This window comes from Oncorhynchus clarkii, unplaced genomic scaffold (genome assembly GCF_045791955.1).
Source record: "Oncorhynchus clarkii lewisi isolate Uvic-CL-2024 unplaced genomic scaffold, UVic_Ocla_1.0 unplaced_contig_13062_pilon_pilon, whole genome shotgun sequence".
Classification (NCBI taxonomy): Eukaryota; Metazoa; Chordata; class Actinopteri; order Salmoniformes; family Salmonidae; genus Oncorhynchus; species Oncorhynchus clarkii.
Genome location: NW_027261140.1, coordinates 2,246 through 27,340, shown reverse-complemented (window position 1 = coordinate 27,340; position 25,095 = coordinate 2,246). Strand labels below are relative to the sequence as shown.

The 25,095-nt window shown below is 44.1% G+C and overlaps 1 protein-coding gene across 1 annotated transcript in view; it reads left to right on the top strand.

The window, feature by feature from the left end:
* LOC139405204 (protein-glucosylgalactosylhydroxylysine glucosidase-like) overlaps positions 1–23,817 on the top strand; it is a gene marked incomplete at its 3' end in the record, with an annotated part of 28,871 nt that extends 5,054 nt beyond the window's left edge. Inside the window, exons 2-13 of the mRNA XM_071147633.1 lie at positions 281–491; positions 9,867–10,048; positions 13,135–13,388; positions 13,562–13,681; positions 15,266–15,397; positions 16,192–16,303; positions 16,647–16,719; positions 19,700–19,836; positions 19,918–20,051; positions 21,695–21,790; positions 22,839–22,936; positions 23,594–23,817. Of these exons, the coding sequence (XP_071003734.1) occupies positions 281–491; positions 9,867–10,048; positions 13,135–13,388; positions 13,562–13,681; positions 15,266–15,397; positions 16,192–16,303; positions 16,647–16,719; positions 19,700–19,836; positions 19,918–20,051; positions 21,695–21,790; positions 22,839–22,936; positions 23,594–23,817 (1,773 nt within the window). The remainder of the gene's footprint in view (positions 1–280; positions 492–9,866; positions 10,049–13,134; positions 13,389–13,561; positions 13,682–15,265; positions 15,398–16,191; positions 16,304–16,646; positions 16,720–19,699; positions 19,837–19,917; positions 20,052–21,694; positions 21,791–22,838; positions 22,937–23,593) is intronic.
* Between the last annotated feature and the right edge of the window lie 1,278 nt (positions 23,818–25,095).

The window sequence follows — 25,095 nt, the reverse complement described above, 5'->3', positions numbered from 1 at the left end:
TTTACACTTGTGTGTATTAGGTAGTAGTTGTGGAATTGTTAGATTACTTGTTAGATATTACTGCATGGTCGGAACTAGAAGCACAAGCATTTCGCTACACTCACATTAACATCAGCTAACCATGTGTATGTGACCAATAACACTTGATTTGAGGTAGCATCGTTTGAATTAAATTGTTTCCAAGCTTTACAGTTGTATCACTGCATTTGTCTGTCTGTCTGGTCTGGTCTGGTCTGGTCTGGTCTGGTCTGGTCTGTCTCTTCCTCTTCCTCCTCTCTAGGTATATTCACCCACTCTCTGAGGACAGTTAGTGTTATTGCCTCCCAGTCTCTCTACACCCATCGACACCATCCCAACCTCTTGGTCATGGAGGTCCTGCTGATTCGTCAGGGCACCTCCCGGGAGCCAATCACAATCAAGCTGGACAGTAGGTTCACGCCTCAAAGCGATGACATAGTGTTCCATTCCGAACCGGACTACAAAGGAGCCAGGTGAGAAGGAAGGGAGAACTAGGAAGGAAGGGAGAACTAGGAAGGAAGGGAGAACTAGGAAGGAATGGAGAACTAGGAAGGAAGGAATGGAGAACTAGGAAGGAATGGAGAACTAGGAAGGAAGGAATGGAGAACTAGGAAGGAAGGAATGGAGAACTAGGAAGGAAGGGAGAACTAGGAAGGAAGGGAGAACTAGGAAGGAAGGGAGAACTAGGAAGGAAGGGAGAACTAGGAAGGAAGGGAGAACTAGGAAGGAAGGGAGAACTAGGAAGGAAGGGAGAACTAGGAAGGAAGGAAGGGAGAACTAGGAATGAATGGAGAACTAGGAAGGAATGGAGAACTAAGGAAGGAAGGAAGGGAGAACTAGGAAGGAAGGAAGGGAGAACTAGGAAGGAAGGGAGAACTAGGAAGGAAGGAAGGGAGAACTAGGAAGGAAGGAAGGGAGAACTAGGAAGGAAGGAAGGGAGAAAGGGAGAACTAGGAAGGAAGGAAGGGAGAACTAGGAAGGAAGGAAGGGAGAACTAGGAAGGAATGAAGTGAGAACTAGGAAGGAAGGAAGGAAGGAAGGGAGAACTAGGAAGGAAGGGAGAACTAGGAAGGAAGGGAGAACTAGGAAGGAAGGGAGAACTAGGAAGGAATGGAGAACTAGGAAGGAATGGAGAACTAGGAAGGAATGGAGAACTAGGAAGGAATGGAGAACTAGGAAGGAATGGAGAACTAGGAAGGAAGGGAGAACTGGAAGGAAGGGAGAACTAGGAAGGAAGGGAGAACTAGGAAGGAAGGGAGAACTAGGAAGGAAGGGAGAACTAGGAAGGAAGGGGAAGGAGAACTAGGAAGGAAGGGAGAACTAGGAAGGAAGGGAGAACTGGAGAACTAGGAAGGAAGGGAGAACTAGGAAGGAAGGAGAACTAGGAAGGAGAACTAGGAAGGAAGGGAGAACTAGGAAGGAAGGGAGAACTAGGAAGGAAGGGAGAACTAGGAAGGAAGGGAGAACTAGGAAGGAAGGGAGAACTAGGAAGGAAGGGAGAACTAGGAAGGAATGGAGAACAAAGGAATGGAGAACTAGGAAGGAAGGGAGAACTAGGGAAGGAAAGGAAGGGAGAACTGGAGAACTAGGAAGGAATGGAGAACTAGGAAGGAATGGAGAACTAGGAAGGAATGGAAGAACTAGGAAGGAAGGAGAACTAGGAAGGAATGGAGAACTAGGAAGGAAGGGAGAACTAGGAAGGAAGGGAGAACTAGGAAGGAAGGGAGAACTAGGAAGGAAGGAAGGGAGGAAGGGAGAACTAGGAAGGAAGGAAGGGAGAACTAGGAAGGAAGGAAGGGAGAACTAGGAAGGAAGGAAGGGAGAACTAGGAAGGAAGGAAGGGAGAACTAGGAAGGAAGGGAGAACTAGGAAGGAAGGGAGAACTAGGAAGGAAGGGAGAACTAGGAAGGAATGGAGAACTAGGAAGGAAGGGAGAACTAGGAAGGAATGGAGAACTAGGAAGGAATGGAGAACTAGGAAGGAATGGAGAACTAGGAAGGAATGGAGAACTAGGAAGGAATGGAGAACTAGGAAGGAAGGGAGAACTAGGAAGGAAGGGAGAAATAGGAAGGAATGGAGAACTAGGAAGGAATGGAGAACTAGGAAGGGAGAACTGGGAAGGAAGGGAGAACTAGGAAGGAAGGGAGAACTAGGAAGGAATGGAGAACTAGGAAGGAATGGAGAACTAGGAAGGAATGGAGAACTAGGAAGGAATGGAGAACTAGGAAGGAATGGAGAACTAGGAAGGAAGGGAGAACTAGGAAGGAAGGGAGAACTAGGAAGGAAGGGAGAACTAGGAAGCAAGGAAGGGAGAACTAGGGAGGAAGGAAGGGAGAACTAGGAAGGAAGGAAGGGAGAACTAGGAAGGAAGGAAGGAAGGGAGAACTAGGAAGGAAGGAAGGAAGGGAGAACTAGGAAGGAAGGGAGAACTAGGAAGGAAGGGAGAACTAGGAAGGAAGGGAGAACTAGGAAGGAATGGAGAACTAGGAAGGAAGGGAGAACTAGGAAGGAAGGGAGAACTAGGAAGGAATGGAGAACTAGGAAGGAAGGAAGGGAGAACTAGGAAGGAAGGAAGGGAGAACTAGGAAGGAAGGAAGGGAGAACTAGGAAGGAAGGAAGGGAGAACTAGGAAGGAAGGAAGGGAGAACTAGGAAGGAATGAAGTGAGAACTAGGAAGGAAGGAAGGAAGGGAGAACTAGGAAGGAAGGGAGAACTAGGAAGGAAGGGAGAACTAGGAAGGAAGGGAGAACTAGGAAGGAATGGAGAACTAGGAAGGAATGGAGAACTAGGAAGGAATGGAGAACTAGGAAGGAATGGAGAACTAGGAAGGAAGGGAGAACTAGGAAGGAAGGGAGAACTAGGAAGGAAGGGAGAACTAGGAAGGAAGGGAGAACTAGGAAGGAATGGAGAACTAGGAAGGAAGGGAGAACTAGGAAGGAAGGGAGAACTAGGAAGGAAGGGAGAACTAGGAAGGAAGGGAGAACTAGGAAGGAAGGGAGAACTAGGAAGGAAGGGAGAACTAGGAAGGAATGGAGAACTAGGAAGGAAGGGAGAACTAGGAAGGAAGGGAGAACTAGGAAGGAATGGAGAACTAGGAAGGAAGGGAGAACTAGGAAGGAATGGAGAAGGAAGGAAGGGAGAACTAGGAAGGAAGGAAGGGAGAACTAGGAAGGAAGGGAGAACTAGGAAGGAAGGGAGAACTAGGAAGGAAGGGAAGGAAGGGAGAACTAGGAAGGAAGGAAGGAAGGGAGAACTAGGAAGGAAGGAGAACTAGGAAGGAAGGGAGAACTAGGAAGGAAGGGAGAACTAGGAAGGAAGGGAGAACTAGGAAGGAATGGAGAACTAGGAAGGAAGGGAGAACTAGGAAGGAAGGGAGAACTAGGAAGGAAGGAAGGAAGGGAGAACTAGGAAGGAAGGAAGGAAGGAAGGGAGAACTAGGAAGGAAGGAAGGAAGGGAGAACTAGGAAGGAAGGAAGGAAGGGAGAACTAGGAAGGAAGGAGAACTAGGAAGGAAGGGAGAACTAGGAAGGAAGGAAGGAAGGAAGGAAGGAGAACTAGGAAGGAAGGAAGGAAGGAAGGGAGAACTAGGAAGGAAGGAAGGAAGGGAGAACTAGGAAGGAATGGAGAACTAGGAAGGAATGGAGAACTAGGAAGGAAGGGAGAACTAGGAAGGAAGGGAGAACTAGGAAGGAAGGGAGAACTAGGAAGGAAGGGAGAACTAGGAAGGAAGGGAGAACTAGGAAGGAAGGGAGAACTAGGAAGGAATGGAGAACTAGGAAGGAAGGGAGAACTAGGAAGGAAGGGAGAACTAGGAAGGAAGGGAGAACTAGGAAGGAAGGGAGAACTAGGAAGGAAGGGAGAACTAGGAAGGAATGGAGAACTAGGAAGGAATGGAGAACTAGGAAGGAATGGAGAACTAGGAAGGAATGGAGAACTAGGAAGGAAGGGAGAACTAGGAAGGAAGGGAGAACTAGGAAGGAAGGGAGAACTAGGAAGGAAGGGAGAACTAGGAAGGAATGGAGAACTAGGAAGGAAGGAAGGGAGAACTAGGAAGGAAGGGAGAACTAGGAAGGAAGGGAGAACTAGGAAGGAAGGAAGGGAGAACTAGGAAGGAAGGAAGGAAGGGAGAACTAGGAAGGAAGGAAGGAAGGGAGAACTAGGAAGGAAGGAAGGGAGAACTAGGAAGGAAGGAAGGAAGGAAGGGAGAACTAGGAAGGAAGGAAGGAAGGAAGGGAGAACTAGGAAGGAAGGGAGAACTAGGAAGGAAGGGAGAACTAGGAAGGAATGGAGAACTAGGAAGGAATGGAGAACTAGGAAGGAATGGAGAACTAGGAAGGAAGGGAGAACTAGGAAGGAAGGGAGAACTAGGAAGGAAGGGAGAACTAGGAAGGAATGGAGAACTAGGAAGGAATGGAGAACTAGGAAGGAATGGAGAACAAGGAAGGAAGGGAGAACTAGGAAGGAAGGGAGAACTAGGAAGGAATGGAGAACTAGGAAGGAAGGGAGAACTAGGAAGGAAGGGAGAACTAGGAAGGAAGGGAGAACTAGGAAGGAAGTGAGAACTAGGAAGGAAGGGAGAACTAGGAAGGAAGGGAGAACTAGGAAGGAAGGGAGAACTAGGAAGGAATGGAGAACTAGGAAGGAAGGGAGAACTAGGAAGGAAGGGAGAACTAGGAAGGAAGGGAGAACTAGGAAGGAAGGGAGAACTAGGAAGGAAGGGAGAACTAGGAAGGAAGGGAGAACTAGGAAGGAAGGGAGAACTAGGAAGGAATGGAGAACTAGGAAGGAATGGAGAACTAGGAAGGAAGGGCGAACTAGGAAGGAAGGGCGAACTAGGAAGGAATGGAGAACTAGGAAGGAATGGAGAACTAGGAAGGAATGGAGAACTAGGAAGGAAGGGAGAATTAGGAAGGTAGGGAGAACTAGGAAGGAATGGAGAACTAGGAAGGAAGGGAGAACTAGGAAGGAATGGAGAACTAGGAAGGAATGGAGAACTAGGAAGGAAGGGAGAAATAGGAAGGAAGGGAGAACTAGGAAGGAATGGAGAACTAGGAAGGAATGGAGAACTAGGAAGGAATGGAGAACTAGGAAGGAATGGAGAACTAGGAAGGAATGGAGAACTAGGAAGGAATGGAGAACTAGGAAGGAAGGGAGAACTAGGAAGGAAGGGAGAACTAGGAAGGAAGGGAGAACTAGGAAGGAAGCTAGATGGACAGAAACAGAAAGATCCTTCTTGTTTGTAGCAGCAGTGAGCTGTAGTTGCTTTCCCATTGCGTTTATACAGCCTAGGAAGGAAGCTAGATGGACAAACAGAAAGATCCTTCTTGTTTGTAGCAGCAGTGAGCTGTAGTTGCTTTCCCATTGCGTTTATACAGCCTAGGAAGGAAGCTAGATGGACAAACAGAAAGATCCTTCTTGTTTGTAGCAGCAGTGAGCTGTAGTTGCTTTCCCATTGCGTTTATACAGCCTAGGAAGGAAGCTAGATGGACAAACAGAAAGATCCTTCTTGTTTGTAGCAGCAGTGAGCTGTAGTTGCTTTCCCATTGCGTTTATACAGCCTAGGAAGGAAGCTAGATGGACAAACAGAAAGATCCTTCTTGTTTGTAGCAGCAGTGAGCTGTAGTTGCTTTCCCATTGCGTTTATACAGCCTAGGAAGGAAGCTAGATGGACAAACAGAAAGATCCTTCTTGTTTGTAGCAGCAGTGAGCTGTAGTTGCTTTCCCATTGCGTTTATACAGCCTAGGAAGGAAGCTAGATGGACAAACAGAAAGATCCTTCTTGTTTGTAGCAGCAGTGAGCTGTAGTTGCTTTCCCATTGCGTTTATACAGCCTTTCTCCGCGTTGTTTTTCACTTGGTAATATGATAGTTGTGTCAGTTGTACTGTTTCTGTAGATCAAAAGACTGAAACACCAGGTCCTTTATTCATATCTACTCATTATAATCTAACAAGCCAAACTGATCCTAGATCAGCATTCCTACTCTTAGACTTGATCATCCTGTGTTTTATGTACACTGAACTAATTCTTTTTTTTTTTAAATGCAACAATTTCAGTTCATATAAGGCAATCGGTCGAATACATTCATTAGGCCCTAATCTATGGATTTCACATGACTGGGAATACAGATATGCATCTGTTGTTCAGATACCTTAATAAAACAGTAGGGGCGTGGATCAGAACACCAGTCAGTATCTGGTGTGGATCAGAACACCAGTCAGTATCTGGTGTGACCACCTTTTGCCTCATGCAGCGCAACACATCTCCTTCACATAGAGTTGATCAGGCTGTTGATTATGGCCTGTGGAATGTTGTCCCCACTCCTCTTCAATGGCTGTGTGAAGTTGCTGGATATTGGTGGGAACTGGAACTCGCTGTCGATCCAGAGCACCCCAAACATGCTCAATGGGTGACATGTCTGGGGAGTATGCAGGCCATGGAAGAACTGGGACCTTTTCAGCATCCAGGAATTGTGTACAGATCCTTATGACATGGGGTTGTGCATTATCATGAAACATGATTATCATAACATGAGGTAATGGCGGTGGATGATTGGCACGATAATGGGCCTCAGGATCTCTTCACGGTGTCTCTGTGCATTCAAAATTGCCATCGATGAAATGCATTTGTGTTCCTTGTCCGTAGCTTATGCCTGCCCATACCACAACCCCACCACCACCATGGGGCACTCTGTTCACAACGCTGACATCAGCAAACACCATACCATACCATAACCCCACCACCACCACCACCATGGGGCTCTCTGTTCACAACCCCCCCCCCCCCCATCACCATGGGGCTCTCTGTTCACAACGCTGACATCAGCAAACACCATACCATACCATAACCCCACTGCCACCACGGGGCACTCTGTTCACAACGTTGACATCAGTAAACTGCTCGCCCACACGACGCCATACATGCTGTCTGCCATCTGCCCGGTACAGTTGAAACCGGGATTCATCCGTGAAGAGCTCACTTCTCCAGCGTGCCAGTGGCCATCGAAGGTGAGCATTTGCCCACTGAAGTCAGTTACGATGCTGAACTACAGTCAAGTCAAGACCCTGGTGAGGACAAAGCGCACACAGATGAGCTTCCCCGAGATGGTTTCTGACCATTTGTGCAGAAATTATTTGGTTGTCCAAACCCACAGTTTCATCAGTTGTCCTGGGGGCTGACAATCCCGCAGGTGAAGAAGCCAGATGTGGAGGTCCGATTTGGTTGAAGTTGGGGTGATTGTGGAGGCCAGGTCATCTGATGCAGCACTCCATCACTCTCCTTCTTGGTCAAATAGCCCTTACACAGCCTGGAGGTGTGTTGGGTCATTGTCCTGTTGAAAAACAAATGATAGTGGGACTAAGCCCAAACCAGATGGGATGGCGTATCGCTGCAGAATGCTGTGGTAGCCATGCTGGTTAAGTGTGCCTTGAATTCTAAATACATCACTGACAGTGTCACCAGCAAAGCACCATCACACCTCCTCCTCCATGCTTCACGGTGGGAACTACCTATGCGGAGATCATCCCTTCACCCACTCTGGGACACGGCGGTTGAAACCAAAAATATCCCATTTGGACTCCAGAACAAAGGACACATTTCCACCAGTCCATTGCTTGTGTCCACATGTCCATTGCTCGTGTTTCTTGGCCCAAACAAGTCTCTTCTTATTATTGGTGTCCTTTAGTAGTGGTTTCTTTGCAGCAATTTGACCATGAAGGCCTGATTCACACAGTCTCCTCTGTACAGTTGATGTTGAGATGTGTCTGTTACTTGAACTGACTGAAACATTTATTTGGGCTGCAATTTCTGAGGCTGGTAACTCTAATGAACTTATCCTCTGCAGCAGAGGTAACTATGGGTCTTCCTTTCCTGTGGCGGTCCTCATGAGAGCCAGTTAACTCTAATGAACTGATCCTCTGCAGCAGAGGTAACTCTGGGTCTTCCTTTCCTGTGGCGGTCCTCATGAGAGCCAGTTAACTCTAATGAACTTATCCTCTGCAGCAGAGGTAACTCTGGGTCTTCCTTTCCTGTGGTAGTCCTCATGAGAGCCAGTTTCATCGTAGCGCTTGATGGTTTCTGTGACTGCACTTGAAGAAACTTTCAGCGTTCTTGAAATGTTTTGTATTGACTGACCGTCTTAAAGTCATGATGGACTGTCATTTCTCTTTGCTTATTTGAGCTGTTCTTGACATAATATGTACTTGGTCTTTTACCAAATAGGGCTGTCTTCTGTATACCACACCTACCTTGTCACAACACTACTTGGTAGGGAAATAAAGCATTCATCATTTAAACAACATGTCATTGTATTAAATCATTATAGTCTATAAATGGCGCATATAGACTGTGACTTACTTATAATAAATACAAATTAAGTAAAAAATGCCTTCGGCTCAGTCTACAGTTCTTTTTGAGTTCATTTTTATTAACAGCAGTTTGGCCAGTCTGGGGCTTCAGGCTCATACGATGGTTCCTGGAGAGCCGGACAGCAGTGGAGAATATCCTCTCCAGACTTGCAGAGCCACTGGGGATGCTCAACACCCTTTAGGCCTCTCTTGCCAGGCTGGGCAGAGATGCAGAGCCACTGGGGATGCTCAACACCCTTTAGGCCTCTCTTGCCAGGCTGGGCAGAGATGCAGAGTTCTATATATTTTTCTTCTATAGGTAGGCCTAAAGGTTGTTTTTTTTTTAGGCAAAATAACCCATTCAAAATGGAAAGCTCCTTGAAAGATGGAATATGCCAGGTCTATTGGGCCAAAATTAATCATGGCCTATTGCACAGATCAAATGTAAAGGAAACTTTTAAGAGATCTGATTTTTTGTTTGTTGTTTATAAATACTTTGCGACAATGACACACTATTGGAGGCGGGTTATTGTAGAGAAATGAACATTGTGTTTTGTGACAAAACTGCACATTTTAGAGTGGCCTTTAATTGTCCCCAGCACAAGGTGCATCTGTGTAATTGTCATGCTGTTTAATCGGCTTCTTGATCTGCCACACCTGTCAGGTGGATGGATTCTCTTGGCAAATGATAAATTCTCACTAACAGGGATGTTTATGATTTAATTTATGATGTAAATAAATGTCTGCACAACATTTTAGAGAAATAAGCTTTTTTTTGTGCGAATGGAACATTTCTGGGATCTTTTATTTCATCTCATGAAACATGAGACCAACACTTTACCTGTTGTGTTTTATATTTTAGTTCGCTGTATATTTCCACACTGAGGTTGGAATTCTACTGTGAAAGTGTGATAATGATGATATAGATGATAATGATGATAATGATGATCTAGATAATGGTGATAACGATGATAATGATGATAATAATGATATAGATGATGGTGATAATGATATAGATGATATTGATGATAATGATGATGTAATGATGATGATAATGATGATATAGATGGTGATAATGATGCTGATATAGATGATAATGATGTATATAGATGATAATGATGTAGTAATGATGATGATGATGATGATGGCGATGATGATAATGCCCTTTTAGTGTACAAGCTGTTTGAAAGCTGTGACATCCCCAGGCAGTACGTTTGTTAATAGACCAATAAGAAAGAGTTCCAAACCTCTCAGCCAATAACAGCTAGTTTTGAGTTTTCCCCCTCCCCACTAAGACCACTCCCAGACAGAGAAATTGCTCTTTGCTAACAAGATATTGTTGTTTCTTTTTTTAATAATTTTAAGTTAAAACAATCACAGTAAGGTACTTAATTGTTACCCAGAAATGATTTAATATTGAGATAAAAAACTGCTGCATTAGACCTTTCTAATACAAAAGTCCCCAGCATTCAGCTCAGCTCACAATCACCCTTTTCCTTCCCTAGTTACATCCAGGGCCAGACCACCACGGCTGAGGTCTCTGGTGGCGTCTGTCCCAGCGTCCACATCATCTGGACCCCCATCACCCCTTCCCTTACCCTGCTGCCCGACCAGGCCCAGTCCCGCTGGGGGTTCGTGGTGGTGGTGGCGGGCAGTCAGGACAGCGTACAGGCTCACTACGACACAGGTAAAGAAAGGGAGTGAGCTCAACTATCCTCCTGCGTCACATAATGATGAAAACTAACTTGATGAAGTTGCAGCTCAGGTCTCCACTGCGGTACATCTAGTGGGACATGTCGGACTGAGGCTCGTTATGACAAGAGGTGTGGCTTTACTCTGTAATAAGAGGACACGACCAGCCGCGTCTCACGTTTTTAACGTCAGTTTAACTCGGCCATTATAGTAGTGATATAGGTGTAGTGGTGATATAGGTGTAGTGGTGATATAGGTGTAGTAGTGATATAGGTGTAGTGGTGATATAGGTGTAGTAGTGTAGTAGTGATATAGGTGTAGTGGTGATATAGGTGTAGTAGTGATATAGGTGTAGTAGTGTAGTAGTGATATAGGTGTAGTGGTGATATAGGTGTAGTAGTGATATAGGTGTAGTAGTGATATAGGTGTAGTAGTGATATAGGTGTAGTAGTGTAGTAGTGATATAGGTGTAGTGGTGATATAGGTGTAGTAGTGATATAGGTGTAGTAGTGATATAGGTGTAGTAGTGTAGTAGTGATATAGGTGTAGTGGTGATATAGGTGTAGTAGTGATATAGGTGTAGTAGTGATATAGGTGTAGTAGTGATATAGGTGTAGTAGTGATATAGGTGTAGTAGTGATATAGGTGTAGTAGTGTAGTAGTGATATAGGTGTAGTAGTAGTGATATAGGTGTAGTGGTGATATAGGTGTAGTGGTGATATAGGTGTAGTGGTGATATAGGTGTAGTAGTGATATAGGTGTAGTAGTGATATAGGTGTAGTAGTGTAGTAGTGATATAGGTGTAGTGGTGATATAGGTGTAGTAGTGATATAGGTGTAGTGGTGATATAGGTGTAGTAGTGATATAGGTGTAGTAGTGATATAGGTGTAGTAGTGATATAGGTGTAGTGGTGATATAGGTGTAGTGGTGATATAGGTGTAGTAGTGTAGTAGTGATATAGGTGTAGTAGTGATATAGGTGTAGTGGTGATATAGGTGTAGTAGTGTAGTAGTGATATAGGTGTAGTAGTGATATAGGTGTAGTGGTGATATAGGTGTAGTAGTGATATAGGTGTAGTAGTGTAGTAGTGATATAGGTGTAGTAGTGATATAGGTGTAGTAGTGTAGTAGTGATATAGGTGTAGTAGTGATATAGGTGTAGTGGTGATATAGGTGTAGTAGTGTAGTAGTGATATAGGTGTAGTAGTGATATAGGTGTAGTGGTGATATAGGTGTAGTAGTGATATAGGTGTAGTGGTGATATAGGTGTAGTAGTGATATAGGTGTAGTGGTGATATAGGTGTAGTAGTGATATAGGTGTAGTGGTGATATAGGTGTAGTAGTGATATAGGTGTAGTAGTGATATAGGTGTAGTAGTGTAGTAGTGATATAGGTGTAGTGGTGATATAGGTGTAGTAGTGATATAGGTGTAGTAGTGTAGTAGTGATATAGGTGTAGTAGTGATATAGGTGTAGTAGTGATATAGGTGTAGTAGTGATATAGGTGTAGTGGTGATATAGGTGTAGTAGTGATATAGGTGTAGTAGTGTAGTAGTGATATAGGTGTAGTAGTGTAGTAGTGATATAGGTGTAGTGGTGATATAGGTGTAGTAGTGTAGTAGTGATATAGGTGTAGTAGTGATATAGGTGTAGTAGTGATATAGGTGTAGTAGTGATATAGGTGTAGTAGTGATATAGGTGTAGTGGTGATATAGGTGTAGTGGTGATATAGGTGTAGTAGTGATATAGGTGTAGTAGTGATATAGGTGTAGTAGTGATATAGGTGTAGTGGTGATATAGGTGTAGTGGTGATATAGGTGTAGTGGTGATATAGGTGTAGTAGTGTAGTAGTGATATAGGTGTAGTAGTGATATAGGTGTAGTGGTGATATAGGTGTAGTAGTGATATAGGTGTAGTAGTGTAGTAGTGATATAGGTGTAGTAGTGTAGTAGTGATATAGGTGTAGTGGTGATATAGGTGTAGTGGTGATATAGGTGTAGTAGTGATGATATAGGTGTAGTAGTGATATAGGTGTAGTAGTGATATAGGTGTAGTAGTGATATAGGTGTAGTGGTGATATAGGTGTAGTAGTGATATAGGTGTAGTAGTGTAGTAGTGATATAGGTGTAGTAGTGTAGTAGTGATATAGGTGTAGTGGTGATATAGGTGTAGTAGTGTAGTAGTGATATAGGTGTAGTAGTGATATAGGTGTAGTAGTGATATAGGTGTAGTAGTGATATAGGTGGAGTAGTGATATAGGTGTAGTGGTGATATAGGTGTAGTAGTGTAGTAGTGATATAGGTGTAGTAGTGATATAGGTGGAGTAGTGATATAGGTGTAGTAGTGATATAGGTGTAGTAGTGATATAGGTGTAGTAGTGATATAGGTGTAGTAGTGATATAGGTGTAGTAGTGATATAGGTGTAGTGGTGATATAGGTGTAGAGGTGATATAGGTGTAGTAGTGATATAGGTGTAGTGGTGATATAGGTGTAGTAGTGATATAGGTGTAGTAGTGATATAGGTGTAGTAGTGATATAGGTGTAGTGGTGATATAGGTGTAGTGGTGATATAGGTGTAGAGGTGATATAGGTGTAGAGGTGATATAGGTGTAGTAGTGATATAGGTGTAGTGGTGATATAGGTGTAGTGGTGATATAGGTGTAGAGGTGATATAGGTGTAGTGGTGATATAGGTGTAGTAGTGATATAGGTGTAGTAGTGATATAGGTGTAGTAGTGATATAGGTGTAGTGGTGATATAGGTGTAGTGGTGATATAGGTGTAGTAGTGATATAGGTGTAGTAGTGATATAGGTGTAGTAGTGATATAGGTGTAGTAGTGATATAGGTGTAGTTGTAGTAGTGATATAGGTGTAGTAGTGATATAGGTGTTAGCACAGTGGGTACATCATTAGATGTTTTATTTGGTTTTATCATCCAGGACCACTTTGGACACAAGTGTTTTAATGAATACTTCTAAGTGGGGATACAGTATATTGGACATATTATTGTTTATGTTTCTTACCAATTTAAAAAATATAAAAAAATAAAACTTGTCATTGCAATGAGCGTAAACATGTTAACAGCTCTGGAGCTGATGGCCAATGGGAACCTTCGTCCCTCGCACCTCCGGGCGTGGGAGGAGCTGTGGGCGGGCAGCACCCTGGAGCTGACTGGTCCAGACGACCTGAGCAGGGCTCTGATTGGCTGCATGTTCTACCTGCTCAGTGCCTTCCCTTCGTTGCACGAGGCGCCCGGTCATTTCGGCGGCGTCAGTCCTGGAGGACTGTCTAACGGGGGCTCAGGGCAAGACTACTGGGGACACGTGTTCTGGGACCAGGTGAGGACAATGTTCTGTTTATTTCATGATGTATCTAATGAAGGGAAAGGTGGTTAGTTGACCCATCAGGTGTTCAAGGAGAGGGTTCATTGTGTTAGGCTAACCTCCACCTACTGAACCACGTGTCTTTTAGTGTGACTGAAATGTCCCTCGCCCTCTGTCTCCCTGTATAGGACACTTGGATGTACCCCAGTATTGGTCTCTTCTACCCTCAGTTAGCGCGGGCCGTGCTTGAGTACCGGGTGAGGACAGTAGATGGCGCTAAGGACAATGCTGAGAAGCAAGGCTACAAGGTACAGGCTTCTCTCTCTGAAGCCATGTGTTCCCACACTCCCTATTCACAGTCAGGCCTCGCGGTGATCTTCTGGCTGCAAGTTTTATATCTGGTGTCATATTGTGTGAATTTTTTTTATTTTTTATTTTTAATATTGGTATCCAATTGTTGTAGTAGCTACATTGCTATGGGCTCGGGAGAGACGAAGGTTGAATGTCATGCGTCCTCCGATACACAACCCAACCAGCCGTACTGCTTCTTAACACAGCGCGCATCCAGCCCGGAAGCCAGCCGCACCAATGTGTCGGAGGCTACACCGTGCACCTGGCAACCTTGGCTAGCGCGCACTGCGCCCGGCCCGCCACAGGAGTCGCTGGTGCGCGATGAGACAAGGAGATCCCTACCGACCAATCCCTCCCTAACCCGGACGACGCTAGGCCAATTGTGCGTCGCCCCACGGACCTCCCGGTCGCGGCCGGTTACGACAGAGCCTGGGCGCGAACCCAGGGACTCTGATGGCACAGCTGGCGCTGCAGTACAGCGCCCTTAACCACTGCGCCACCCGGGAGGCCTTGATTTTTCTTTTTTTTAGGTACAGTATAGTGACTATAGGATTTCAGCTTCAAGTAGAAACCTGTGTCTTGGTCATACTGTGTGTTGTTGAGTGTCGTGTGAGCGCATACCTTACAGTTCCTTTAAAGGAAGTATTCACACACCTCCACCTACTCCACATTTTGGTTGTTGTTACATCCTGAATTCAAAATGGATGAAATAGATGTTTCTTTTTCACCCTATCTACACACAGTATTGATACACCATCCAAAGTGTAATTAATAACGTCACCATGCTCAAAGGGATATTCAATGTCTGATTTTTTTTTTAGTATTACCCATCTACCAATCGGTGCCCTTCTTTGCGAGGCAGTGGAAAACCTCCCTGGTCTTTGTGGTTGAACCTGTGTTTAAAATGTTAAATCTCGACTGAGGGACCTTACAGATAATTGGTATGTGTGGGATACAGAGATGAGGTAGACATTTAAAAATCATGTTAAACCCTATTATTGAACACAGAGTGAGTCCATGACACTTATTATGTGACTTGTTAAGCACATTTTTACTCCTGAACATATTTAGGCTTTGCCATAACAAACGGGTTGAATACTTATTGACTCGAGACATTTTTATTCATTTGTAAAGATTATGGGGTATTGTTGTGTCACATCTACATTTAATCTATTTTAAATTCAGGCTGTAAACAACAACAACAACAACAACGTGGAAAAAGTCAGGGGTGTGAATAGTTTCTGAAGACACTGTTAGTGGGTCCCACAGGATCAGGCATCACACACTAAAAATGTATTCCCTCGCTGTACTTATAGGTGTGATGTGTTTGTAGTGTGTGTAGTTTAGTGTTTGTAGTGTGTGGTGGTGTGTAGTGTATGTTTATAGTGTGTTTATAGTGTGTGGTGGTGTGTAGTGTTGTGTTATAGTGTATAGTGTGCGTGTTGTGTATAGTGTTGTGTTTGTAGTGTAGTGTATTATAGTGTATGTGGGTCAGTGTGTTCTGTTCTGATGAAAGAGATATTATGTTGTCCTCCTAACAGGGACTAAAGTTCCCGTGGGAAAGTGCTGTGTCAGGGAGGGAGGTGTGTCCTGAAGATATATACGGACAACAAGAGATCCACATCAACGGAGACGTTACTCTGGCCTTCCAGCACTACCTCTACCTCACACAGGTAACACCTGACCCCAACACTACCTCTACCTCACACAGGTAACACCTGACCCCAACACTACCTCTACCTCACACAGGTAACACCTGACCCCAACACTACCTCACACAGGTAACACCTGACCCCAACACTACCTCACACAGGTAACACCTGACCCCAACACTACCTCACACAGGTAACACCTGACCCCAACACTACCTCACACAGGTAACACCTGACCCCAACACTACCTCACACAGGTAACACCTGACCCCAACACTACCTCACACAGGTAACACCTGACCCCAACACTACCTCACACAGGTAACACCTGACCCCAACACTACCTCTACCTCACACAGGTAACACCGGACCCCAACACTACCTCACACAGGTAACACCTGACCCCAACACTACCTCACACAGGTAACACCTGACCCCAACACTACCTCACACCAGTAACACCTGACCCCACCACTACCTCACACAGGTAACACCTGACCCCAACACTACCTCACACAGGTAACACCTGACCCCAACACTACCTCTACCTCACACAGGTAACACCTGACCCCAACACTACCTCTACCTCACACAGGTAACACCGGACCCCAACACTACCTCTACCTCACACAGGTAACACCTGACCCCAACACTACCTCACACGGGTATGGTCACATCTAGGCCAGTGATCTACATTCACAGCCGGCTCCCTAGCGCTTCTCATTTGGGCCTAGTTATTTTCTGATCTGAAAGGTATTAGCTGCTTCCACCATATTACCTCCACTTTAAAGACCTGCAACCTGTCTCTCTTCTAGGACATGTCTATGTTCACAGAGGGGCGTGGCAGCGAAGTGATTTGGGGCGTGGCTGATTACTGGGTTTCCAGGGTAACCTGGAGCGCTGAAGAACAGAACTACCACATCTTAGGTAAAGGGACACTCAGTAAACATGTTGTTTAGAAATCGTCATGCCAGCTGATGTCAGCTTATTGCTAGTACTAACTTTAATGATAGCTAGTTTGAGGTCAAAATGTACTTACTATGACTGTGATATTCAGTTGTCTCACCCGGGGGCCATCTTAAAATGAATCCACTAACTGTAAATCACTCTGGATGAGAGCGTCTGTTAAATGACAAATGTATTGCAACTGATTTAGTTGTCAAGCACACTAGGTAAGCTATTTAGCTTATTGGTCGTAGCAACCCTGTTGCTTGAGTAAACACGAGTATGCAAGACATTTACCAAAGTATCTCTGTCTGTTTTCTGCCAGGTGTCATGCCCCCCGATGAGTATTATTACAACGTCAACAACTCGGTGTACACAAACACTGTGGCCAAGTTCAGGTACCAGAGGGGTGTCATACGAAGCTACGTTCAGAAAGTATTCAGACCACCTGACCTATTCCCCAGTTTGTTACGTTACAGCCTTATTCTAAAATAGATGAATTAAAACAAGTTCATCATCAATCTAAACACAATAACCCATAATGACAAAGCGAAAACAGGTTTTTAGACATTTTTGCAAATAGTAATAGTTTATTTACATAGGTATTCAGACCCTTAGCTATGAGACTCTAAATTGAGCTCAGGTGCATCCGGTTTCTATTGATCATCCTTGAGATGTTTCTACAACTTGATTGGAGTCCACCTGTGGTAAATTCAATTGATTGGACATGATTTAGAAAGGCAAACACCTGTCTATTTAAGGTCCCACAGTTGACAGGTGCATGTCAGAGCAAAAACCAAGCCATGAGGTAGAAGAATTGTCCGTAGAGCTCGGAGACAGGATTGTGTCGAGGCACAGATTTGGGGAAGGGTAGCAAAAATTGTCTGCAGCATTGAAGGTCCCCAAGAACACAGTGGCCTCCATCATTCTTAAATGGAAGAAGTTTGGAACCACCAAGACTCTTCCTAGAGCTGTCCGCCCAGCCAAACTGAGCAATCGGGGGACAAGGGCCTTGGTCAGGGAGGTGACCAACAACTCGATGGTCACTCTGACAGAGCTCCAGAGTTCCTCTGTGGAGATGGGAGAACCTTCCAGAAGGACAACCATCTCTGCAGCTCTCCACCAATCAGACCTTTATGGTAGAGTGGCCAGACGGAAACCACTCCTCAGTAAAAGACACATGACAGCCCGCTTGGAGTTTGCCAAAAGGCACTTAAAGGACTGACCATGAGAAACAAGATTCTCTGTTCTGATGAAACCAAGATTGAACTCCTTGGCCTGAATGCCAAGCGTCTGGAGGAAACCTGGCACCATCCCTACTTGAAGCATGGTGGTGGCAGCATCATGCTGTGGGGATGTTTTTCAGAGGCAGGGACTGGGAGACTAGTCAGGATCAAGGGAAAGATGAACGGAGCAAAGTACAGATAAGATCCTTGATGGAAACCTGCTGCAGAGAGCTCAGTACCTCAGACTGGGACGAAGGTTCACCTTCCAACAGGACAACGACCCTAAGCACACAGCCAAGACAACACAGGAGTGGCTTCAGGACAAGTCTCTGAATGTCCTTGAGTGGCCCAGCCAGAGCCTGGAATTGAACCTGATCGAACATCTCTGGAGAGAAAATAGCTGTGCAGCGACGCTCCCCATCCAACCTGACAGAGCTTGAGAGGATCTGCAGAGAAGAATGGGAGGAACTCTCCAAATACAGGTGTGCCAAGCTTGTAGCGTCATACCCAAGAAGACTTGATACTATAATCGCTGCCAAAGGTGCTTCAACAAAGTACTGAGTAAAGGGTCTGAATATTTATGTAATACTTATTTTTTTAATGTATTTGTATAACATTGTTTTTGCATTGTCATTATGGGGTATTGTGATGTCATTATGGGCTATTGTGATGTCATTATGGGGTATTGTGATGTCATTATGGGCTATTGTGATGTCATTATGGGCTATTGTGATGTCATTATGGGCTATTGTGTGTAGATTGATGAGGGAAATATTGTTTTGATCAATTTTAGAATAAAGCTGTAATGTAATAAAATGTGGGGGGAAATGAAGAGGTCTGAATACTTTCCCAATGCACTGTAGAGCATTTCGCTACACTCGCATTAACATCTGCTAACCATGTGTATGTGACAAATAAAATTTGATTTAGATCTACTCAGGCTTCTCTAACACTAACCAGCTTCAGTTAGCTTCACATTCCAGCTCAGGCTTCATCTGTACAACATCGTTGGATATTGCTCGCCCTCCTGCCGCTAACTCTAGCAGGCGTGTAACTGCGTGTGCATTTCACACATGGCTAGTCGAACACCGACCTCTTCATTGAGACAACTCTGAAACATCCAATCCATGGGCCGAGTCAGTGACACGTGAAAAGTTATCTTAGTTCACCAGGCGATGGTGTGAAATGGGCTTTTAGAAGTGCCGTCTTTGATGTGCTTATCAATGCCCAAGCACCCCCCAAGCTTATCAATGCCCAAGCACCCCCCAAGCTTATCAATGCCCAAGCACCCCCCAAGCTTATCAATGCCCAAGCACCCCCCCAAGCTTATCAATGCCCAAGCACCCCCCCAAGCTTATCAATGCCCAAGCACCCCCCAAGCTTATCAATGCGCAAGCACCCCCCAAGCTTATCAATGCCCAAGCACCCCCCCAAGCTTATCAATGCCCAAGCACCCCCCCAAGCTTATCAATGCCCAAGCACCCCCCAAGCTTATCAATGCCCAAGCACCCCCCAAGCTTATCAATGCCCAAGCACCCCCCCAAGCTTATCAATGCCCAAGCACCCCCCCAAGCTTATCAATGCCCAAGCACCCCCCAAGCTTATCAATGCGCAAGCACCCCCCAAGCTTATCAATGCCCAAGCACCCCCCCAAGCTTATCAATGCCCAAGCACCCCCCCAAGCTTATCAATGCCCAAGCACCCCCCAAGCTTATCAATGCCCAAGCACCCCCCCAAGCTTATCAATGCCCAAGCACCCCCCCAAGCTTATCAATGCCCAAGCATCCCCCAAGCTTATCAATGCCCAAGCACCCCCCCAAGCTTATCAATGCCCAAGCACCCCTCAAGCTTATCAATGCCCAAGCACCCCCCCAAGCTTATCAATGCCCAAGCACCCCCCCAAGCTTATCAATGCCCAAGCACCCCCCCAAGCTTATCAATGCCCAAGCACCCCCCAAGCTTATCAATGCCCAAGCACCCCCCCAAGCTTATCAATGCCCAAGCACCCCCCCCCAAGCTTATCAATGCCCAAGCACCCCCCCCCCCCCCCCAAGGCTTTTTGCCTGTAAAAAGCGGAAGCTCCCTTTTTTAAGTCTATGGAAAACATTGTAAATGATAACATCAAGTACTTTCTTTCTCATCTCTTACCCAGTCTGGAGTTCGCGGTGGAGTTGGCTGCCCTGCTGAAGTACCCTGCTCCTCGGGAGTGGCAGCAGGTAGCAGACAAGATCAAAATCCCTTTCGATCAGAAGCAGAAATATCATCCCGAATATGACGGCTACAAAAAAGGCGAGTGTTTCCCCCACTGCCCACGTTCACCTAGCTGTCTGTTTACAGGTGTAATATTTTGACTTTGACTTTGACTCCCAGGACAATTCGTGAAGCAGGCTGACACAGTGATGCTAGGCTATCCCCTGGGTCTACCTATGACCCCTGAGGTCAGGAGAAATGACCTGGAGTTCTACGAGGCTGTCACAGACCCTGGTGGTCCAGCTATGACATGGGTAGGTCACATACTGGTATTACCATGCACTGCCAAGAACGGGTCAATATATCAACTGTACTGTTGAAAGGGGTACCTACCTACAAAAGGGACTTTATAACACATAACCCATTCATAACCCATTCATAACCCATTCATAACCCATACATAACCCATACATAACCATACATAACCCATTCATAACCCATACATAACCAATTCGTAAGCAATACATAAGCATTTTTTTCTACTGCTAATGAATGCAGTATGTGTGTGTTATGAATGTGTTCTGAAATCCTTACTGGTAGAGTGTTACTCAGTTGGGGGTTGTAGAATAGTGTCAGTCAGTGTAGAAGAGTGTCAGTCAGTTGGGGGTGTAGAAGAGTGTCAGGGGGGTGTAGAAGAGTGTCAGTCAGTTGGGGGTGTAGAAGAGTGTCAGTCAGTTGGGGGTGTAGAAGGGTGTCAGTTGGAGGTGTAGAAGGGTGTCAGTCAGTTGGAGGTGTAGAAGGGTGTCAGTCAGTTGGGGGTGTAGAAGAGTGTCAGTCAGTTGGAGGTGTAGAAGGGTGTCAGTTGGAGGTGTAGAAGGGTGTCAGTCAGTTGGGGATGTAGAAGAGTGTCAGTCAGTTGGGGGTGTAGAAGGGTGTCAGTCAGTTGGAGGTGTAGAAGGGTGTCAGTCAGTTGGGGGTGTAGAAGGGTGTCAGTCAGTTGGGGGTGTAGAAGGGTGTCAGTCAGTTGGGGGTGTAGAAGGGTGTCAGTCAGTTGGAGGTGTAGAAGGGTGTCAGTCAGTTGGGGGTGTAGAAGAGTGTCAGTCAGTTGGGTATGTAGAAGAGTGTCAGTCAGTTGGAGGTGTAGAAGGGTGTCAGTCAGTTGGAGGTGTAGAAGGGTGTCAGTCAGTTGGGGATGTAGAAGAGTGTCAGTCAGTTGGGGATGTAGAAGAGTGTCAGTCAGTTGGGGATGTAGAAGAGTGTCAGTCAGTTGGGGGTGTAGAAGGGTGTCAGTCAGTTGGGGGTGTAGAAGGGTGTCAGTCAGTTGGAGGTGTAGAAGGGTGTCAGTCAGTTGGGGATGTAGAAGAGTGTCAGTCAGTTGGGGGTGTAGAAGGGTGTCAGTCAGTTGGGGGTGTAGAAGGGTGTCAGTCAGTTGGAGGTGTAGAAGGGTGTCAGTCAGTTGGTGGTGTAGAAGGGTGTCAGTCAGTTGGGGGTGTAGAAGGGTGTCAGTCAGTTGGAGGTGTAGAAGGGTGTCAGTCAGTTGGGGGTGTAGAAGGGTGTCAGTCAGTTGGATGTAGAAGAGTGTCAGTCAGTTGGGGGTGTAGAAGGGTGTCAGTCAGTTGGAGGTGTAGAAGGGTGTCAGTCAGCTGGGGGTGTAGAAGAGTGTCAGTCAGTTGGGGGTGTAGAAGAGTGTCAGTCAGTTGGAGGTGTAGAAGGGTGTCAGTCAGTTGGAGGTGTAGAAGGGTGTCAGTCAGTTGGGGGTGTAGAAGAGTGTCAGTCAGTTGGGTATGTAGAAGGGTTTTACCAGCCTCCTGAGTGGTGCAGAGGTCTAAGGCGTCACTACAGCCTGGGGTTAGATCCCATATATAATATATAATCATTTTTTACAAAAGACGAGTTTTACGTAGTTGGGGATATCGAAGCCCATTTGTCAAGTGTGTTTGTCTCTGTATGGTGCCAGGGTATGTTTGCAGTGGGCTGGCTGGAGCTGGGGGAGGTGGAGAAGGCTGGACATCTACTCCAGAAGTGTTTCAAAAATATCCAGGGACCATTCCAGGTCAGAATGGGAAAATGCTCTGTCTCTCTCTCTCTCTCTCTCTCTCTCTCTCTATCTCTCTCTGTCTCTCTCTCTGTCTATCTCTCTCTGTCTATCTCTCTCTGTGTCTCTCTCTGCCTCTCTCTCTATATATCCCTGTCTCTCAATTCAATTCAATTCAAGGGCTTTATTGGCATGGGAAACATGTGTTAACATTGCCAAAGCAAGTGAGGTAGATAATATATAAAGTGAATATATAAAGTGAAATAAACAATAAAAATGAACAGTAAACATTACACATACAGAAGTTTCAAAACAATAAAGACATTACAAATGTCATATATATATATATATATATATATATATATATATATATATATATATATATATATATATATATATATATATATATACACACAGTGTTTTAACAATGTACAAATGGTTAAAGGACACAAGATAAAATAAATAAGCATAAATATGGGTTGTATTTACAATGGTGTTTGTTCTTCGCTGGTTGCCCTTTTCTCGTGGCAACAGGTCACAAATCTTGCTGCTGTGATGGCACACTGTGGAATTTCACCCAGTAGATATGGGAGTTTATCAAAATTGGATTTGTTTTTGAATTCTTTGTGGATCTGTGTAATCTGAGGGAAATATATCTCTCTAATATGGTCATACATTGGGCAGGAAGTTAGGAAGTGCAGCTCACCTCATTTTGTGGGCAGTGAGCACATAGCCTGTCTTCTCTTGAGAGCCATGTCTGCCTACGGCGGCCTTTCTCAATAGCAAGGCTATGCTCACTGAGTCTGTACATAGTCAAAGCTTTCCTTAATTTTGGGTCAGTCACAGTGGACAGGTATTCTGCCACTGTGTACTCTCTGTGTAGGGCCAAATAGCATTCTAGTTTGCTCTGTTTTGTTGTTAATTCTTTCCAATGTGTCAAGTAATTATCTTTTTGTTTTCTCATGATTTGGTTGGGTCTAATTGTGCTGCTCTCTCTCTATATATCTATTTCTCTCTCTCTCGCATGTATCACACACACAGTATGTGTCACATTAATGTCTCTCAGGTATGGAGTGAATCGTCTGATGGTTCTGGGGCGGTGAACTTTCTCACTGGTATGGGAGGATTCCTGCAGGCTGTTCTGTTTGGCTACACTGGATTCAGGTCCGTTATATCCACCACACAAACCAAATTGTCATATAGCGGCATCGTAAGACGTACATTACACTATTATTGCAGAATACAAGTGTATGTACCTACTTCCTGTCTTAAAGACATTCTCCGGTACGTTTGTATACTTTTTAGACAGTAGTTCTGAAAGTAGCGCTCGCGAGCCAAAAGCCCCCCCCCCCCCCCCACGACAATTACATACTACGTCATATATGTACGTCGTCTCTCTCTGTCTGCTGTGTCGACTGAGCCGTTGGGCCCGCCCTACAACCTCATTGGCTGGGCAGGCCTCTTGCTAGCTGTCACACAAATGCGAGGGGCTGAAGCTCATTGGCTAGAATTCCAACTGCTAGGGGGCTGGCCCACGTGGGGAGAAGTGTAGGGGAAATGGTGCAGCATAGCTTCAAGAAAACAGTCGCTTTCAAACCAGGGAATTTGTGAATAATTGAGGTTAGACAAAAATGATGCTCATAGATTATAAATGAATGATCTACTCATTGACACATCAGCCATCAAAGTTTTAAAAAAATACTTTCTTAGTGTCCACAATACCAGAGAATGTCTTTAACTGCTGGGACATAAGGCAACAATGAGCTCCTCGGTGAGGGGATCTGCAGTATGTACCCTTCTCGTTTTCATTTTCCTTCTCAGAGTACAGAAGGATTGTCTGGCCTTCGCCCCTTCCATCCCTGATGACATCACTCAGCTGTGTATCCGGGGGGTCAGTTACCTGGGCAACAAGATGGACTGGCTGGTGAGGGGACAGGAAGTTTACATCATACTGAGAGAGGGAGCAAAGCATACTGGGAATACCAAACCCTGCGCTCTGCAGGTGGTCCTCAAGAACTCCGGGACCAAGATCCCTCTTATACCAGGTAAACTCTATTCTATTCCATTTTATTTTACTCTCTACCAACTCACAAATGCTGAAACTGAGCATTCAAATACTGTATGGATATTATAGTAAAGTTATAATTAAATACTGTCTGGATATTACAGTAAAGTTATAAATACTGTCTGGATATTATAGTAAAGTTCTAATTAAATACTGTGTGGATATTATAGTAAAGTTATAATTAAATACTGTCTGGATATTATAGTAAAGTTATAATTAAATACTGTCTGGATATTATAGTAAAGTTATAATTAAATACTGTCTGGATATTATAGTAAAGTAATAATTAAATACTGTCTGGATATTACAGTAAAGTTATAGTTAAATACTGTCTGGATATTATAGTAAAGTTATAATTAAATACTGTATGGATATTACAGTAAAGTTATAATTAAATACTGTCTGGATATTATAGTAAAGTTATAATTAAATACTGTCTGGATATTATAGTAAAGTTATAATTAAATACTGTCTGGATATTATAGTAAAGTTATAATTAAATACTGTCTGGATATTATAGTAAAGTTATAATTAAATACTGTGTGGATATTATAGTAAAGTTATAATTAAATACTGTGTGGATATTATAGTAAAGTTATAATTAAATACTGTCTGAATATTATAGTAAAGTTATAATTAAATACTGTCTGGATATTATAGTAAAGTTATAAATACTGTCTGGATATTATAGTAAAGTTATAAATAAATACTGTCTGGATATTATAGTAAAGTTATAATTAAATACTGTCTGGATATTATAGTAAAGTTATAATTAAATACTGTCTGGATATTATAGTAAAGTTATAATTAAATACTGTCTGGATATTATAGTAAAGTTATAATTAAATACTGTCTGGATATTATAGTAAAGTTATAAATACTGTCTGGATATTATAGTAAAGTTATAATTAAATACTGTCTGGATATTATAGTAAAGTTATAATTAAATACTGTATGGATATTGTAGTAAAGTTATAATTAAATACTGTCTGGATATTATAGTAAAGTTATAATTACATACTGTCTGGATATTACAGTAAAGTTATAATTAAATACTGTCTGGATATTATAGTAAAGTTATAAATACTGTCTGGATATTACAGTAAAGTTATAATTAAATACTGTCTGGATATTACAGTAAAGTTATAATTAAATACTGTCTGGATATTATAGTAAAGTTATAAATACTGTCTGGATATTATAGTAAAGTTATAATTAAATACTGTCTGGATATTACATTAAAGTTATAATTAAATAC